General features: G+C 43.3%; 1 protein-coding gene across 50 annotated transcripts in view; it reads left to right on the top strand.

The window, feature by feature from the left end:
- The window catches only part of ADD3 (adducin 3), a 196,205-nt gene that overhangs the window by 145,213 nt on the left and 31,939 nt on the right, over positions 1 to 19,053 (top strand). For all 50 annotated transcript variants that reach the window (XM_084846323.1, XM_084846304.1, XM_084846345.1 and 47 more), the window contains one exon: positions 3,957 to 4,173. In XM_084846323.1, the coding sequence (XP_084702449.1) occupies positions 3,979 to 4,173 (195 nt within the window). In that variant the 5' untranslated portion in view covers positions 3,957 to 3,978. The remainder of the gene's footprint in view (positions 1 to 3,956; positions 4,174 to 19,053) is intronic.

The following is a 19,053-nucleotide window of genomic DNA, read 5'->3' as shown; positions in this document are numbered from 1 at the left end:
GTCTGTTTACAGCAATGCTTGGACCTGTGTGCCTTGTATTCCTGTAATGGAATGCAGCTACATAAGATCAGGCTGTAATATGTCATGAGTGGAATCACAAAAGTACATATTTATAAACAGAACACCAAAGCTATTAATCTTCTCTTATAATATTGACACATCCAAATCAAATGAAAAGGATAGGGTGAGAACAGGGAGAGCATTACATGTGAGACTTCCTGTTTCCATTCAGTTTCTGAATGGAAACTGAAGGGCCATTCAGATGCTTTCTTGAGTCTGTCTTTTGTGGACATAGATGACCTTTGTCACCATACAAATTAATTGTAAAGGAACAATTTAAACCAGTTATTTCACACAGGATTTTACACATTATGATATTTATATGCTCAGGTTTTTGTTTTGAATTTTCAGGAATATTTAATTTCTTTCATTCCACTAGTTTGCCCCAGCACACAGCTCGGGAATTACTGCTCTAAAGAAACTTACCATCATGGGAGTTATACATAAAGTCCGTTATCATTTTTCTACATCTTACCAAGTTGGAGAATCCCTGGATTTACACTTATTACTATTTATAGAGCTGCCTGCTATGTGCGGGACAGAGTATTACACTGAAGACAAGATCACCATCCAAAAACCCTCTATGTAGCGGGAGGGGGGGAGCAGTTATGCATTTAATACTATGTTGACCTCTTGTTTACAAGAGTTTGTTACCGAATATTGGCCACAATCCAGTAAGGCAGCCCCACACATTCAAATAAAGTTACTCTGTTTTCAGCAATTCTCAGGGAAATAGCTCTGTGTGTTCCCATGCTAGACCTGCATAGCTGCCATTAGAAACCCTATTTGGAGCTCTGGATCATAGTCACAGTCCCACTCCTCTATTCAATACTCTTAAATAATATGGAAAGCATCTTTAGCTACAACCTGAAAATAATTTCATAGTTATGTTTTGGAGTTTGATTCACCCTATCAGCATGTTATATTCAAGTAAAATTGCTTATTTCAATATCCAGAAAAACCTGTAGTGTTTGCATATTATATTTGTCACAGTTCACATGGAGGTTCATGGCTGGAAAAACACCTTGAGCATTTTAGAAAAGCCTGGATAAAAATCACTGATTTTTTGATGTATGTACAAAATCATACATCTGAGAATTATTTATTTATTTATTTATTTCTATACCGCCCAATAGCTTAAGCTCTCTGGGCGGTTCACAAAAATTAAAACCAATGAGCGCACAATAAAACAATATAAAATATATAAAACATTAAAACCACAGTATAACAATACAACCAGAATAAAACGAGAATAAAACCTAGCAGCAATGCAGAGATTTAAAATACAGATTTAAAACAGCAAAGCTAAAAGTCTAGAAAGATAAAATGCTAAAATGCCTGGGAAAATAAAAAAGGTCTTCACCTGGTGCTGGAAGGAATATAATGTCGGTGCAAGGCGAACCTCACTGGGGAGTTCATTCCACAGCTGGGGTGCCACAGCAGAAAAAACTTCTCGTAGCCACTCGCCTCACTTCCTTTGGCAGGGGCTTATGGAGAAGGGCCGCTGAGGATGATCTTAAGGTCCAGGCAGGCACATATGGGAGGAGGCGATCCTCTTTGAATGTTAATACCAGCACCTTGAATCGGGCCCCGAAATGGACTGGCAGCCAATGCAGCTGGAAAAGTACTGGCATAATATGAGCTCATTGGCCAATCCCTGTTAACAATCTTGCTGCCCTATTTTGGACCAGCTGAAGTTTCCGGACCATTTTCAAAGGCAGCCCCATGTATAATGCATTGTAGTAATCCAGACGAGAAGTTATCAGAGCATGGATAACTGTAACTAGGCTATCTCTGTCCAGGTAAGGGCGTAGTTGGTATACCAGCCTAAGCTGATAAAAAGTGCTCCATGCCACTGAGTTCACCTGTGCCTTAAGTGACAGTTCTGGATCCAAGAGCACCCCCAAACTACGAACGTGATCCTTTAGGGGGAGTGCAACCCCCTCCAGAACAGGTTGAATATCATCTAGCCAGGCAGACAAACCACCCACTAACAGTACCTCCGTCTTGTTTGGATTGAGTTTCAGTTTATTGGCCCTCATCAAGTCCATTACTGTGCCCAGGCCCTGATTCAGAACAGCCACTGCCTCACCTGGGTTTGATGAGAAGCAGAGGTAGAGCTGGGTGTCATCCGCATATTGATAGCACCTCAGCCCACACCTCCAGATAACCTCCCCCAGCGGTTTCATGTAGATGTTAAACAGCATGGGGGATAAAACAGAGCCCTGTGGAACCCCATGGCATAATTGCCATTGCACAGAGCAATAATTCCCCAGCACCACCTTCTGGAATCGGCCATCCAAGTAGGAGCAGAACCACTGCAGTGCAGTGTCTCCAACTCTCAACCCAGACAACCTATGCAGAAGGATACCATGGTCGATGGTATCGAAAGCTGCTGAGAGGTCCAGGAGGATCAACAGGGTTGCACTCCCCCTGTCCCTCTCCCGGCAGAGGTCATTCCACAGGGCGACCAAGGCAGTTTCCATTCCAAAACCCAGCCTGAAGCCTGATTAAAATGGATCTAGAGTTTAGCCATTAGAAATTATATCCAGTGTAGTGTTTAACCACAAATTGAGGAAATGACATTCTATGAAAAAGCTTTATGTGAGAATTCAGACATCTATTCCTGTTCAGAACTGTTGTGTACAAATAGTGCTAAGAAGATCTTTTAACTTTCTACAACAGGATATTTAAAATTCAAACCGGGGGGGGGGGGGGAGATAGCACTACATACAGCTGGAAGAAACTGAACTTAGATGGTCTCAGAACTCTAGATACAATTCAGTGAAACTAATCATGTGACCTTCTTCCCAATATCTGAGCTGTTTTTGATTAAGATCTCAGGGCTTAGACACCATCTGGTGGTCTGCTGAGATCTGCTAGCAGCAATTTACAGCAACGGAAGTGTTATCTTCCCATTGAACTTACAGTCTGACTTGGAAGTGATGATGCTGATACAAGTGTGTACATTACAGAGTGGCAATTACAGATGACATATCGGTGGTCCATAAATACTGGTTGGTTTAATAACCAGCCATTATTTGTGGTCACCACTGACCCCCTTATCTCATTTCCCAGTCCTGGAAAAGGCAGAGAACTCTGAGATAAAGTAGATTTGGTATCTAATTTCATACTAGACTTTGGAGTGAAGCAGAGGTGGTATGACTCTCCCTCACTGCTTCTTCCTCCCTCTAAGTCCAACACAAAGTGAGATGAGGGCCTGGTCTGTGGCTACATGCAGAGGACTTGGGAACGGAGGCGGGGGGGGGGGGATTCTTTATATCTCTGTGCCAAGCTTTGAAGAAGCACAAATCTCTTGTGCCTAGCACAAAGTTTCTCTTTCCTTCAGAGTTCTCTGTAGTACATAAAGAACTTGGAGGTGGGTGGGTTTTTGTGCTCAAAAGATGTGATCACCTTAGGCAAGAAGGGTAATTGTCACTGACATCCAGATTTTAGACCCCTGGTTAAAGAGGATCTAAAACTGAACAGATCTGAATGGCCCCTAGGGCGAGTTCACAAAATCAGTTCGGGTGGCCCTTCCCACTTGTAAACTTCCATAGACTTCATATAATTACTCAGTGGTGGCTAGTTTGCAGTAGTCATTTCAGATAGTCAAAATATTTCATGACCTTGCTAGTCAGCATATTGTAAACCTAGAACGGTGGCATCTGTTTCAGTGAAGATACTACAAGCAGGCAGTGAATGGATTGTTATAAAATATTAAGACTTCTTGTTGCTTATTTCTCTTTTGTAGAACTGCAGGGTTCGGAGTACATTTGTCGTTGTCTGTTTTGCCTTAGGAGGAGGAAAGATTGTATTTGTCCATGCTTGTAAGCTCGATTTGATGGTTTGTTTTTAAATGCCATTAAATCTCTCCTGGCCTATTAATGTTCCAGGTGAAGAGAATAATCCAGAAGCATGAGCACTGAGACAAGCCAGGGGGTAATCACAACCCCTCCACCACCCAGTGTGCCTCACAAAGAGAGATATTTTGACCGCATCAATGAAAATGACCCTGACTACATCCGTGAAAGAAACATGTCTCCTGACCTCAGGCAAGACTTCAACATGATGGAACAGAGGAAGAGAGTCACCCAGATACTGCAGAGTCCCGTGAGTAGGATTCAAAGGGGAAAAGGAAACAGAACAGTATTTCTTCATTTTCAGAGACTTGCATTTTTGTATGTTCTGTGTGTGTGTGTGTGTGTGTGTGTGTGTGTGTGTGAACAAACTGACCAAAGGAGAAAATACTCAGACTACATCACAGCAAGAGAGAATATCTCAGGACTGTAACTTCTTCGTGAGGATCATCAGTGGATAGTTTGTACAGTATTTGTTTGCACAGTTTTCATGTGTGAACAAACAGCCCTTTATCCTGAGTTTTGCTCCCCCCCTCCCTTAATGCTATGCTTCATTAACACTGCACAAAAGTAGCTTCCAAACTACATGGCATTTCATTGCTGCTTAGAAACAGGGAAGAGAGGGGAAGTCACTGGCCAGATACAAACTGTTGGGATATTTACATGCAGATCGTCATTCCTCTCCTATTTTGAATTCTGTACTTAAAAGCTGCCTCTAATGCCTTCACGTGATTTGCTTTGTTGGAAAAGGTAAACTATTTTACATTATCACTGAGATAATGTTTTGGAACACCAGCTTAATGTACATTCCATTGTGAAATCAGTGGATCTCATAACTGTGGTCAAGTCTGTGTAACTCCTTCAGGAGTCCAAGAGAGATTGTAATTGCTCAACATTTGTAAGAAATCTGGTTTGCTGTTTTTAAATTCATGTACTTATTGGACATTATCCAATTTTGTCTGGTCATAAGGCTCTGTGCCAAGGAAACAGGACCAGCCTACCATCAAACAACATGGCATGGTCTATATAGGCTGCATTCCTGTGCATGCTTGCTTGAGTCTAAGCCCAAGTAAGTGTGCATAGGATTGCAGCCTAAATGGACAATGGAACTTGCTTCTGAGTAAAACATGCATAGGACTGCACTGTTAAAGTGGTGAGTAAAACATGCACTGTTAAGATAGCATCTCTGTGTAGTCATTTTAAAAACTGAATTTCAGAGCTGATCTAAGTGTGTGATCTTCAACTTCAGGCATGAGAATGTCTAAAGTTAGCAGTACAAGGAAATCCAAATTCTTTACTATGATATATTTGTCAAAAAATGCATAATACTGTTAATCCTGCACGAAAGATTTAATTTGTATTCATGCCTGAAATGGCAATTGGTCTCCTCTAGTTTTCATGTTAAGTTAACCCACTATTCATAGAATCATAGAGCTGGAAGGCGCCTCAGAGAACATCTAGTCCAACCCAGTGCAAGCTCTGCACTGCAGGGTGTAGCTACAGAATGGCTATCCAGCTCTGCTTAAATGCCTCCAGTGAAGAAGAACTTACCACCTCCTGAGGTGATCTGTTCTACTGCTGAACAGCTCTGTTAGGAAATTTATCCTAATGTTTAGCCAAAACCTGCTTCTCTGCAATTTCCACCCATTAGGTCTAGTCCTTCCCTCAAGCAACAGAGAACAAGTCTACTCCATCTTCTGAATGATAGCCTTTTAGATATTTGAAGACAGTTATCATGCCTCCCTTTATTCTTCTCTTTTCCAGTCTAAACCTACCCAGTTCTTTCAATTGTTCCTCATAGGACTTAGTTACCAGACCCCTTACCATCCTGGTTGCTCTTCACTGGACACGCTCCAACTTGTCAATGTCCTTCTTAAAATCAGTTACCCAAAACTGGACATAGTACTCCAAAATGTGGGCTGACTAACACAGAATAGAGTGGAACTATTGCCTCTTGTGATCTGGACACTATGCTTCTGTTAATGCAGCCCAAGATTCCATTAGCTTTCTTAGCTGCTGCATTGCAGTGATGGCTCATATTCAGTTTCTGATCTACCAAGACACCTAGGCCCTTTTCACAAGTACTGCTACCAAGCCAGGTCTCTCCCATCCTATATTTGTGTCTTTGATCTTTTTGTACCTAAATACAAGACTTTACATTTATGTCTGCTGAATCTCATCCTGTTAGGTTTGACCCAGTATTCCAGCCTGTCTAGATTATTTTGAATCTTGATCTTGCCTTCTATGGCAGGGGTCCCCAACCCCTGGGCTGCGGACTGGTATTGGTCCGTGGCCTGTTAGGAACTGGGCTGCAGTAGGGGTGTGGGAACCCCCCTTACCTTGGGTCCGCAGGAGGGGGGGAGGTGATCCGTCCCTCCCCCCCCCTTGGAATCCTCACTGGCCCTGGCCAGCTGTGCTCCGCGGTGAGTCTGCGGAGCTGCTGGCCGGCTCCAGCCACTGGCGGACTTCTGGCCACTGGGACAGAAATGGCGTCCGCATAGCGGACGCCATTTGCATCTCTGTTCTTCAAGTAATAGGCTACGTAAATCTTTACGTAGCCTATTACTGCAAAGAACAGGGATGCAAATGGCGTCCGCATAGCAGACGCCATTTGCGTCCCAGTGGCCAGAAGTCCGCCAGCAGCCAGAGCCAGCCGGCAGCTCTGCGGACTTGCCGTGGAGCGGAGCTGGCCAGGGCCAGCGAGGATTCCAGGGGTGGGGTGGGGACAGATCGCCTCCCCTCCCCACAGACCCAAGGTAAGGGGGGTTCCCACACCCCTACTGTGGCCCGGTCCCATCCCCAACCCCCCCCCCGGTCTGTGGAAAAATTGTCTCCCACAAGACCAGTCCCTGGTGTCAAAAAGGTTGGGGACTGCTGTTCTATGGTATTGGCTATCCCTCCTAGCTTTGTGTCATCTGCAGATTTGATAAGCAACCCCTCTGCACCCTCATCCAAGCCTTTATTGAAATGTTGATGAACACAGGGCTTAGAACGGAGCCTTCACCACTCCACTTGAGACCGCCCTCTGGGAAGATGCTGAGCCATTAATTAGCACTTTCTGAAGATGATTGTTCAATTTGCTGTGAAACCACCTAACTGTTATATCGTCCAACCCACATTTTATCATCATCATAACAAGGCTATCATGGTAAAACTTGTCAAATGCTTTGCTGAAATCAAGATACACTATGTCCACAGTATTCCCGTGATCTACCAAGCTAGCAACTCTATCAAAAAAAGGAGATAAGGTATCATAGAATCATAGAATAGTAGGGTTGGAAGGGGCCTACAAGGCCATCGAGTCCAACCCCCTGCTCAGTGCAGGAATCCAAGTCAGAGCATCCCTGACAGATGGCTGTCCGGCCTCGTCTTGAATTCCTCCAGTGTGGGAGAGCCCACCACCTCCCTAGGTAATTGGTTCCCTTGTCGTATTGCTCTAACAGTCAGGAAGTAGGTCTGGTATGACTTATTCCTGACAAACCTATGATCCTACTAATCAGTGCATTATGTTCTAGATGCTCACAGACTGACCGCTTAATCATCTGATTGAGATTCACTATTGACATCAGGCTAACTGGTCTGTAGTTTGCTGAATCTACCTTTTTCTCCATTTTGAAGATGGGGACAACATCTGCCCATATCCAGTCTTCCAGCACCTCACCTGTTCTCCAGGGGTTTTCAAAGATTACAGGCAGCAGCTCTGAAATAATGTCTGCAAGCTCCTTCAGCTCCCAGGGATGTAATTCAGATGGCCCTTGAGACTTGAACTCATTTAAAGTAGCTAAGTGCTCTCTAACCATGCCCTTGTGTCTGTGCTGCAAATCCCTCCATATATCATTTGTTCTACTTGTCTCTGGTTGTATAAATCTTCCCCTGTGGGAGAAGACTGAGGCAAAATAGGAGTTGAATAGTTCTGCCTTCTCGCCATCACCTGTTAACAAGTCACCAACTTCCCTAAGCAGCAGACCCACCCCTTCCTTGATCTTCTTTCTCCTAACATAGCCAAAGAAGCCCTTTTTGTTGTTTTTAGCATCCCTTGTCAGCCTCAGCTCATTCTGGGCTTTTGCCTTCCTGACACCATCCTTACAGGTTCAGGCAACTCTGTTGCACTCTCCTTTCATAATATGTTCCTCCTTCCATCTCCTATAGAGTCTCAGCTTATCAGGAGCTCCCTGTGCAGCCACACAGGCTTCTTTAAATGTCCCCCGTTTTCCCTTCTCATAGGAATAGTTTGTGATTGTGCCTTTAGTATTTCAGTTTTCAGGATCTCCCTTACCTCTTGAACTCTTTTTTTCCTTCAGGATTTCTAGCCATGGGATCACACCCTACTTTTCCCTGAGCATTTTGAAATTGGTTTTCCTAAAGTTGAAAATTTTAGGAAATTGGTTTTCCACCCTACTGAGAGTTGAAGTTGTCAGCAAGACAAGTAAAAATTTTATTTTATGTTCCGTTCTTTGCAGAGTTATACTTACAGCAGATGTCAGGATAGTTGAAATCCCCCATTACTACTATTGGTTGCCTCTGAACGTTTTGTCATCTGTAAGTTTCTAGTTTCAAAGAAAGCATAGAAGACTGACTTTACTAGCCCTATTTAGGTGTTCGATTTCTATCATTTCTTTATTACATTTCTATACCACCCAATAGCCAAAGCTCTCTGGGCGGTTCACAAAAATTAAAACCACAAAGTACAGAATAAAAACAGTATAAAATATAAAAGCTTAAAAGTACAGTATAAAAATAAAACCAGAATAAAACCTAGCAGCGATGCAGAGATTTAACATACAGTAAGATATTTAAAACAGCAAAGTTAAAAGACTATAATGCTAAAATGCTGGGAAAATAAAAAGCCTTCACCTGGCACCAAAAGGAGTACAACATAGGCACCAGGCAAACCTATCTAGAGAGCTCATTCGGCAGCCGGGGTGCCACAGCACAAAAGGCCCTCTTCCCTGTAGCCACCCGCCTAACTTCCTTTGGCAGGGGCTCCCAAAGACGATCCCTGTTTTGGATCAGCTGAAGTTTCCATGCTGGTTTGAAAGGCAGCCCCATGTATAACGCATTGCAGTAATCCAGATGAGAGGTTTTCAGAGCATGAATAACTGTAGCTAGGCTATCTCTGTCCGGGTAAGGGTGTAGTTGGTATACCAGCCTAAGCTGATAAAAGGCGCTCTCAGCCACCGAGTCCACCTGTGCCTTAAGTGACAGTTCTGGGTCCAAGAGCACCCCCAAACTATGAATGTGATCCTTTAGGGGGAGTGCAACCCCCTCCAGAATAGGTTGAATATCACCTAGCCAGGCAGACAAACCACCCACTAACAGTACCTCTGCCTTGTTTGGATTGAGTTTCAGTTTATTGGCCCTCATCAAGTCCATTACTGTGCCCAGGCCCTGATTCAGAACAGCCACTGCCTCACCTGGGTTTGATGAGAAGCAGAGGTAGAGCTGGGTGTCATCCGCATATTGATAGCACCTCAGCCCACACCTCCAGATAACCTCCCCCAGCGGTTTCATGTAGATGTTAAACAGCATGGGGGATAAAACAGAGCCCTGTGGAACCCCATGGCATAATTGCCATGGCACAGAGCAATAATTCCCCAGCACCACCTTCTGGAATCAGCCATCCAAGTAGGAGCAGAACCACTGCAGCACAGTGCCTCCAACTCCCAGCTCCTACAACCTATGCAGAAGGATACCATGGTCGATGGTATCGAAAGCCGCTGAGAGGTCCAAGAGAATCAACAGTCTTGCACTCCCCTGTCCCTCTCCCAGCAAAGGTCATACCACAGGGTGACCAAGGCAGTTTCTGTTCCATAACCAGGCCTGATTCCTGACTGAAATGGATCTAGATAATCTGTTTCATTCAAGAGTGCCTGGAGTTGTCCTGCAACAACCCGCTTAAGCACCTTGCCCAGGAAGGGGATGTTAGCCAGCAGCCTATAGTTTTTAACATCCTCAGGATCCAGGCTAGGCTTTTTCATGAGTGGCCTAATTACCGCCTCTTTTAAAGAGGCCAGCACCACTTCCTCTCTCAAAGATGAATGTACAACCTCTTGGACCCAGCCGGATATCCCCTCCTTATTTGTTGTGAAGAGCCATGGAGGGCAAGGGTTGAGCACACAGATGGTCAGCTGGACCTGGCCAAGCACAACCTCAGGCCTTAATAACGGAAACTCATCCAAAAAAAGTGGACTAGACAGTGCTCTGGATGCCACTACTAATGGAACTGCATTAATCGTGGTGTCCAATTCATGACGAATCTGAGCGACTTTGTCTTCAAAGTGTCATGCAAACTCATCGCACCGTGCTACTGAGGGTTCTACAGTTTCTCTTCCTGGCTCAGAGTGTAGCAGGCCATGAACCACTTGGAAAAGCTCTGCTGGACAACACTGAGAAGATGCAATGGTGGTGGAAAAGAAATCTCTCTTTGTCACCCTCACCACCACAGAGTAGGCTTGATAATGTGCTCTAACTGGTGTTCAGTCAGACTCAACATTAGTTTTCCTCCACCTGCATTCTAGCCATCTCCCCTCTTGTTTCATTGCCCTCAGCTCAGGTTTATACCAAGGAGCTGTCTGGGCTCTGCTCAGAGGAAAAGTGTGCTTGGGCATGATTGTGTCGACCGCCCGAGTCATCTCTCCATTCCACGGAGCAACCTGGGCTTCGACAGCAGAAAAATCCCCCAGAGCCCTCTGGAATCCATTGGAAGCTTCCAGGGACAGACCATTGTAATAGCTCCCCCACCCTTGCAGAGGGGAAAGGCTGCTGAGGGTCTAAACCTCAATAGGAAGTGATCTGAGCTTGACAAGGGGAACACCATCCTCCTGCCCAGTTGAGAAAATGAGATGAATCATGTGCTAGACCGATGACAGTTGAGACAGCCCCATGGTTGTCATAGCAGCCATGAAGTCCTGAGCCTCCCCGGATACTGCAGCCTCAGCATGGAAGTTAAGATTGCCCAGATCCATCATCCTAGGGGTCCTCAACACCAAATCCGAGACCATCTCCATCAGCTCAGGCAGGGAGTCTGATGGGTAGCAGTGTGGATGGTACACCACTAATCTGTCCTGGTTACCCAAAAAGGTACAGATATTCAAGATCTGCTCTTGAATGAACAGGGAGCCTAGAGAGGGAGATCATATTCCTATAGTCCACAGCCCCCCCCCCCTCTCCAGTCAGTATTGGTGCTGCACCAAGTACCCAGGAGGGTACAGCTGGGAGAGAGTAGCCCCTCCCAGTTCCCCCACCTAGGTCTCAGTAATATATACCAGGTCAGCCCCCTCATCCACAATCAAATCATGGATGAGGGAGATTTTGTTTTGGACCGACCTGGCATTCAGCAGCAGCAGCAGAAGACCCAAGGGCAAGCTGGTAAGGCCACCAAGAACCATCTGGTTGGAGGAAGAACCAGAAAAGGGGATAGCTGTAAGGTATCTAGCCCCCCTTCTCCTCAGCTGGTCTGTTAATTACCTAACACCATACCTCCCCATACCCGTGACCACAATTATGGGTGCACCCCCTCCCTCCACAAGTTACCCAATATGTTTTCCAAGCACATTTTAAAAACATTGAAGTGTAAAATGATATAAAACAGTATAAGAGAGAGAGCAACAGCTAAGAAGGAGCAAATGAAGATCCGCATTTGCTCTTTTTTTCTTGATCTTTGAAGCTGCTGCCCTCTGCTGCTGCTATTTGCAGCTATTGGCTGGTTGTAGATATCCCTGAAAAGGCAGTAGGGTGAGTCTGGTATGTGCTCCTCTGTGCGTCTCCAAGTGTGACGCTAAGTGCACACTTACCATCACACTTTGCATGACACAGAGGCACTGCCTCTGTCAGCTCCCACCCTTTAATAGCTGGGGAAGAGAAGAGTGGCTGGTCAGCCAATGATGGTAAGCAGGCGGGAGAAGCCTCAAGAAAGCAGTCTTTGATAGCAGGCCCCACCATCAAACACACTCCAACCACACTTCTAGAGGCAATGCATGGAGAGGAAGCAAGAACAAGCGCACAAGCTCCACCCCCTCCATCACTGTCCCCATCACCCTTCATGAGTTGGAGGGCAACCATCTGTAGTGAGAAGCCTGCTCTACTGTGTAAGCTCTCCGTGTGATTTAGAATCAATTGTGCTAGAACCGTGCATGAGCAGAGCACACTCCCTACTGCAGATGGTTGCAGTGGGGAGTGCATAGAGGATGACAGATGGGTTGGTGTGAGCATACTCATCCCTGCTTCCTCTCCATGCAATGTTGCAATGTTAATTGCATGGAGAAAACAAGCACCTGAATAGGGTTACTATGCCCTGTTCATTTGACATAAAACCCACTTTAGTTGCTTAAATTACCATGGAAAAATTCTGTAATAAATTCATCCTGCTGTGAGCCTATATGCCATAGTGCAGAAAGGCGCAAAGTGCTGAGAGGCATTTTCTTTTGCCAGGCTGTATTTAGCTAGAAGACCTGCTAATGATCAGAGGCTGATGATATCACGCCCAAGAAATTAACATATGGGCTAAGTGGGCATTATGTGATAGGCTGGTCAAATGAAGGGCAAAACCGTGATTAATGGAGTGATCCTGTGTATGCTTTCCTCAGAAGTAAGTCCAACTATATTTATTGAATCTTACTCCCAGTAAGCATTCATAGCTTTAAAAGGCCTAGGGCAGCATCCAACTGTGTCATTCTGGTAGCACAAATGACATTGTGCTACCAGAAACTAGGTTTCAAACTATGCACAAGAGGAGAATCCAACTAAAGTTATGTTTGTGCAAGCATGGTTGCGCATTATGCTTGCACAACCAGTTTTGCATCATACCTGTGCAACCACTTCCACAGCCCATTGTGCAACCTGTTGTGCAACCACTTGTGCAAGCATGATTTTATTTATTTATTTTTATTTATTGCATTTATACCCCGCCTTTCTCCCTCTCGCAAGGAACTCAAGGCGGCTTACATTATCCTCCTCCTCACCGTTGTATCCTCACAATGTACAACTGTGCTTGTACAACAGAAAGGTTCAGCAGAACTCCACTAGTTTGAGTTTGTGGAATGACACCATTGGACTCTCTAGTCATGGTTCAGAGGCCGTTAATAAGGCAGCGAGTTGCACACAGTATAGATTCATGGGAAGAATAGACAATTATAGTGAAATGTTATGGCTTGTATCTGAAATACGTAGGCTCCTTTTTTAAAAGTCTAATAATTTTTATTAGGTAAGGCTAAAATTGGTAGCAAATACTGTGTGATGGGGAAGTTACTAGAATGTATCTATCTGAGAGAACTCTTAATCTGAAGGTACTTAAACCTATTTGAAATGTGCTTCTAAATTTTCAGTTTTAACAATGTTGCATTCTAAAACTACCTCATTCTGTTTGTCTGTATTGCTTCTTCAACTGTATGTGAAATAATTCTGTCAATGCAGTATAGACATCAGTCAAGAATAGCTTCATGTGGCCAAATTTGGACCTAGACTAATCCATACATAGTAGGGCTGTAATAACCCATGATTTGCTGTGGCTCATGCTGGGTGCATTCCACAGCTTTTTTGAATACTCAGTGTTCTTTATTTGGACCTATTGGGGTTGCTATGTGATGTTCAAACCTGGACACTATAGGGGTTAAACAACCCTCAGTGAATCTAGCTACTAATTATAGATTATCTGTAGGTTGTTTAACACATGATTAACCTATAGTGTCCAGGTTTGGATGTCACGTAGCAACCCCAATCGGCTCTATCGGGGGTTGACTATTCAAGATGGCCACGGTATGCGCCTGGCACATGCATGGCAAATCCTGGGTTAATTAACCCAGGATTTGCTGCTGTTACTTGTGGACTGGGTCACAGTCATCCTGGAGTCAATATTGTACTATTGTTAAACGTGTGACAAGACTAATTTAATCACTACGAACATAAATTCTATGAGAGGCCTAACACACACTCATTGTGTGCTCACTGAACATACGAAGTAAAACAAAACTGGGTAGCCCTTATCTTGAGCAAAAGATGTTCCACTAGGAAAGAAAATACTATTTCTAAATAAACTGTAGCATGTACTTTACACAGGCCATTTCATGTAACACTTCTCGAGTGTCTAAATAAAACAGAAACTATCACTATAGTGTGCACTTTAGAATTTTCTTTTCAGTGACAGCGGGAACTGTGTTCTTTGCATTATACAGAAATGTCTACACTCTTGTGCTTAAAAAAAGTTTAATAATAGTAGCTGTGCTACTGTTTTCTAAGGTACTGCTTTACAGGCTTGTAATAATGTCCATATTCCATCATCAGACTTTTAGAAAATATTATTGTAGATGAAAGAGAGTATTACTAACAACAAAGTAGAATTAAAGCACATTAAAAGGTTTATATTTAGTTTCTCTTGAGGCATCAAAACTTTCTAAAACTGCAACTAGGTTAATTTTATTTCATTAATGTGTGTGAAGATAATGAACAAACTGGCATTAATGGCTATGGCTAAATATAAGAAATAGATTCAAAACCATCAGAGCACTCCTGACAAGCCAAAGAGCTGTGCCTACGCAGGATTTGCACATGTGCACAAGGACCTCTCCTCTCATTACTCATTACTAAAAGCTGTGAAAAGTGAGTATGTGAGAAGACTTCAGCTTAGACTCTCTAGTGCTTCTTTTAATATGTAGAAAGAACTTGCATATCTGCATGCAGATCAACTTCCTACAGTGGAAAGCAACACAAAAGCCTCAAATATTTGTGCATACACCCTTAATTCTATTTGATCCATTCATTAATTCATTCATTATTAAAATATTTCTAACCTACCCTGTATCAGTTGATCTCAGGGTGGGGTACATTAAAATAATACAACATAAAACCATGCCATTGTAATCTTCAACTGTCCAAGCAAATAAATCAAAACCAAGCTACAGTCAATAAGACCAAATGCTTGGGTAAATAGCCAGGTTGTAACTGGGTTCCAAAATGAGGTCAACATCAGTGCTAGGCCTCCGAGGGGAGGGTATTCATAACCGGGTGCTACAGTCAGGAAGGCCTTTTCTTGCATATTCATATAATGTACAGATCCCAACAGTGAGGCACAGAAGAGAGCCCTGTATTTGAGTGCTCCCTCAAATACCCAAGCCATTTAGGGCTGTAAACATCGTTACTGACACCTTGATCTCTGGCCAGAAGCATATTGGTAGCCATATTGGTGTTATATGATTTCTACAATCAGGGTTTTTAATCACATGGAGAGCCTCCATAGATGCAGGAGGCGCTCCTGTTCAGACTGTCGCCCTCTACGTGTACAGGGTGACAGATACACCAACGGAGGGGGTTGGGGCTGGAGCGCTCTTGTTTTCGCATGTTCATACAACACAGTAAGTAGAATGTCAGAATAGGGCTAATCTGTTTCTTTATTTCCCCAGTTGAGCTCTGTAATTTTAAGAATGCTTGATGTATGTTCTGCAGGTGTTTGTCCCTGTCCAAAGAACTGGAGGGAATATAGTTATAACTTAGGGCTTGGCTATAGACTGTGTGGTGTGAACTGGAAGCATGTATTTCTGTGTAGTAGTCCTATTTTCTTTCTGGTACAAGGTGGTATTTATATTCTATTGCATAATTGTACTGTGGAATCCAGAAAGTAAACCTGCTGAGTCAGCTGGTTCAGGTTCAGGGTGATGGTGAAGTGGCAGTTGTTGAATTCCTGGTGGAATTTCTCAAGGGCCCCCTTCCTGTGGATCCAGATGCTGACAATGTCATTGATGTCTGCTGGATGGAGGAGATATGCTTAGGGAGAATAGATGAGAAAACATTGTTCTAAGTCAGGCATAGATATGTTGGCACCATCTGGCACTGTGGTGCCATGTGGGTACCCACAGCAGCACTGCTGAACTGAAGATACAAACTGTCCCCAAAGCTGTGCAAAGTCTTGAGGTAAGCAGCTGGGTATGCCATGCTATCATCAGGGATAATATTTCTGATGGCCAGACTTGTAGACCAACATTATGTAGAATGTTGATTTATAGAGCAGTCTTCCCCTGGAGCCTGGTGCCCTCCAGATGTTTTGGATTATAACTCCCAGCTAGTGGAGGCTGGTGGCTCCAGTGTCAGTGGGGCAGTGAACCTGCTCCAGGTTTCAGTCAGAACTCTAAAGGAGCTCGGATAGCTTCCTTAGAGTTCTGACTGGTTCTGACCTCCCCACTGACATCGGAGCCACCAGCCTCCACTGCTTCCAGCATTCCTAACCATTGGCCAAAGCATCTGGAGGACACCAGGGGGTGCTGGTGGGGTGGCTGCAGGTGGCTGTTAAAGACCTTCTGTATCCATTGTGGCCAGAACAGTGTTTTCTAGTAGATCATCAGTGGACTGTCGTTTGTTTCCTCAGGAAATCTGCAATATCTCACAAATAACAAGGGCTCCTTAGTGCTTAGGGCCTGTAGATGGTGTTGTGTTCTGCACAGCTGAGATTATGGATCAAGTGATACTGCTTGCCTACGATTACAGGCAGTGCACAATGCTGAAATCACTCTATGTAAAAATCCAGCCTGGCATTTCAACCATGGAGTCCATGGAGAATCTTCTTTTCTGAAGCACTGAGAAGATGATTGCTATGTATTGAGGCAGTGGTAGAAATACTGAGTCAGAGAAAGCAGAAACAAGCCATGTCACTGCAGAATGGTTTCAGATGCATGGATGTAGTATGGCAGAAGGAGACTACCCAAGACAAAAGACTTCTGCCTGGGCTAGTGTGTGAATTAACAGTATTTCTGGGTAGGTCAAGGGAACAGTGAGTGGAAATCACATTTGCTGATTCCTGCTTGCTCTTTCCATGTCAGCTGTGTCTTTTTTTCATTTGTGTGTTGCAAAAAGTGGTGTGTAGAAAGCTTTTAGTTAGCTCTAACTTTATATTGGCATATCAGCAGTTTCCAGACATGAAGAGGTCTGAACACAATTCTGCTGCTATACTGGTATTGCCAATAATTCACTGGGGTTTTCCTCCCCATGTTCCCAACCTCTCATTTCTTTCTCCAGATTTAGAATAATATAGCAGTTTTAGTAATATTGTAATGCAGATATTTAAGACCTTAAACCAACATTTCTTCAGCATTTTCCACTTATCACCCCTTAATATGTGGCTTTTCCATAGTTCTTCTTAATAGTACAGTATTTTAGCCAGTCTGCTTAGAGTGTGTTTGCTAAGTCTTATAGAGACACAGTATAATAATGTGGTTTTTTGTTTTGGTTTTTTTTACTAAAACCAGATGGATTACATGTACTAATGTACAGTTTTATCCACTGTTTGTTCTTTTCAGTTGTCAACATATAAATTATTATGTAGCTGGAAAAATCTGACCTTCTGAAAACCTCACTGCTTATTGCTAACAGTGCTATTCAAGGACCAAGCTTTTGAGGGAGTGGGTTTCTTCCTGTGAAATCCAAATCAGAAAACTGTTTTTTAGGAGTTTCTTGACTCTCGAGAGCTTGGTCAAAAAGTCCCTTCACTTGTTTAAGTCCACTTTTCCCAGCATCCTTTAGTGGCAGTTTGGACATCCACCCACACAGCCCCTTAGGCTCTCTATATGAACTGCTGATTGAGAATCTGTGGTGTTACTCATAGTATCTTACTGAATTTTCTTCACTGAAAATATCAATGTTCTGCAAGTTCAGGACCCAGTAAAACATACTATATTCTTGCAGATTTTGACTGCTCTGATAGACAGGATCATTGTCATAACTTGGTCCATGAAGTACAAAAGGCATTATTAGTTAAGAAGAGCTACATATTCAATATATATAAAAACTAGGTTGATACATCTTCCACACAGCAAAACAAAATGGCTGTGTCTCCAAACAAATGGAAGTAGTAAATATGGGTATATGAAGCAATTTTGTGAGAACATTTAGATCTTGTATTTTAGTTCTCTTTTATTTTCTCTTCTGGCAGCAGCCATGTTTTATAAATCACATTCTTAGCCCAAAAGCTCTCAAGGCTACGTACAAGTCTTAAAACTCATTTTATTAGCTCCTTTTTTTCTTTTCTTTTTTTGCAGCTGAACACATGCTTACTTGGTTTTAGCATTGATCTTGTAAGCAGCTGATCAAATTCCCACCACATATACACATACAGGAAAAATATAAACACTAACGCAAGTCCCTTACAGAGTTTTGCTTTTCTGAGTTTCTGCAATATCTTGCACAATCCACATATAGCCAGTCTCTTGACTGAAACACTTTCTTCACTGAATAAGGTGTAGAGTGCCCACAGATTTAATAATATAATTTCTCATTCTTCTAACAATTGCTGTGGTTTCGTTTCCTGATTCAGCATCAGTCAAGTATTTCATCTGAAATGATTATTTCCCTTTCTGCTTGAAAAATTACTGCATTGACTATATATATATATATATATATATATATATATATATATATATATATATTATAGTGTGTGTGTGTGTGTATCTCTTTAATATGGCCTGTAAAAATAGGTCTCACACATTTGAAAGGGTTGCTGAATAGGCTAAATATTTCTCCATTTTTAAACAGCACTGAGATGTCATGGAATAGTAATATTTACACTCCAATCATGTAGTCAAGACTGTGTAAGTAGAAACTTGGCATTCACACAGTAAGACTTCAAATGCAGATCTTCTATGTTTCCTATGGACAAAGCCACTGATCTGAAGTGCTCTGACATAATGAGATCTGCAGTGCATCTGACCCATGGACTTCTACAGTGCAAATGGAACCGGGCATGGGTTGGCACTGGATGTATAGCCAGACTGTTGGATGACATAGGCTCTGCTGCAAGTAAGTGGGTGCAAAGGCAGGGTCAAAGGAGTCAAGTTGCAGAGTTCCAGAGCTGTATTCACTTTGCTTTTGGCCCTGCTATATGGCAGCAGGAGTTTCTCAGAGGCCAGGTCTACCTATCTTGGTAGGTTCTCTGATGCTATCAGTGCTTTTTAAAAATGTACAACCATACACAAAATGTGCAGAAAAGAATATATGAAGACCCTTGCTGGATCAGACCAAGGTCCATCTAGTCCAGCATTCTGTTTACACAGTTGCCAACCAGCTGCCCATGGGAAACCTACAAGCAAAACATGAGCACAACAGCACCCTCCCACTCATATTCCTCAGCAACTGGTGTACATAGACATACTGCCCG

The sequence above is a fragment of the Heloderma suspectum genome, chromosome 3, assembly GCF_057233095.1.
Source record: "Heloderma suspectum isolate Gila_16-S chromosome 3, 16-S_ref, whole genome shotgun sequence".
In the NCBI taxonomy this organism is placed as follows: domain Eukaryota; kingdom Metazoa; phylum Chordata; class Lepidosauria; order Squamata; family Helodermatidae; genus Heloderma; species Heloderma suspectum.
Note: the sequence above shows the minus strand (reverse complement) of the source record. Positions and strands in the feature narration are given on the sequence as shown.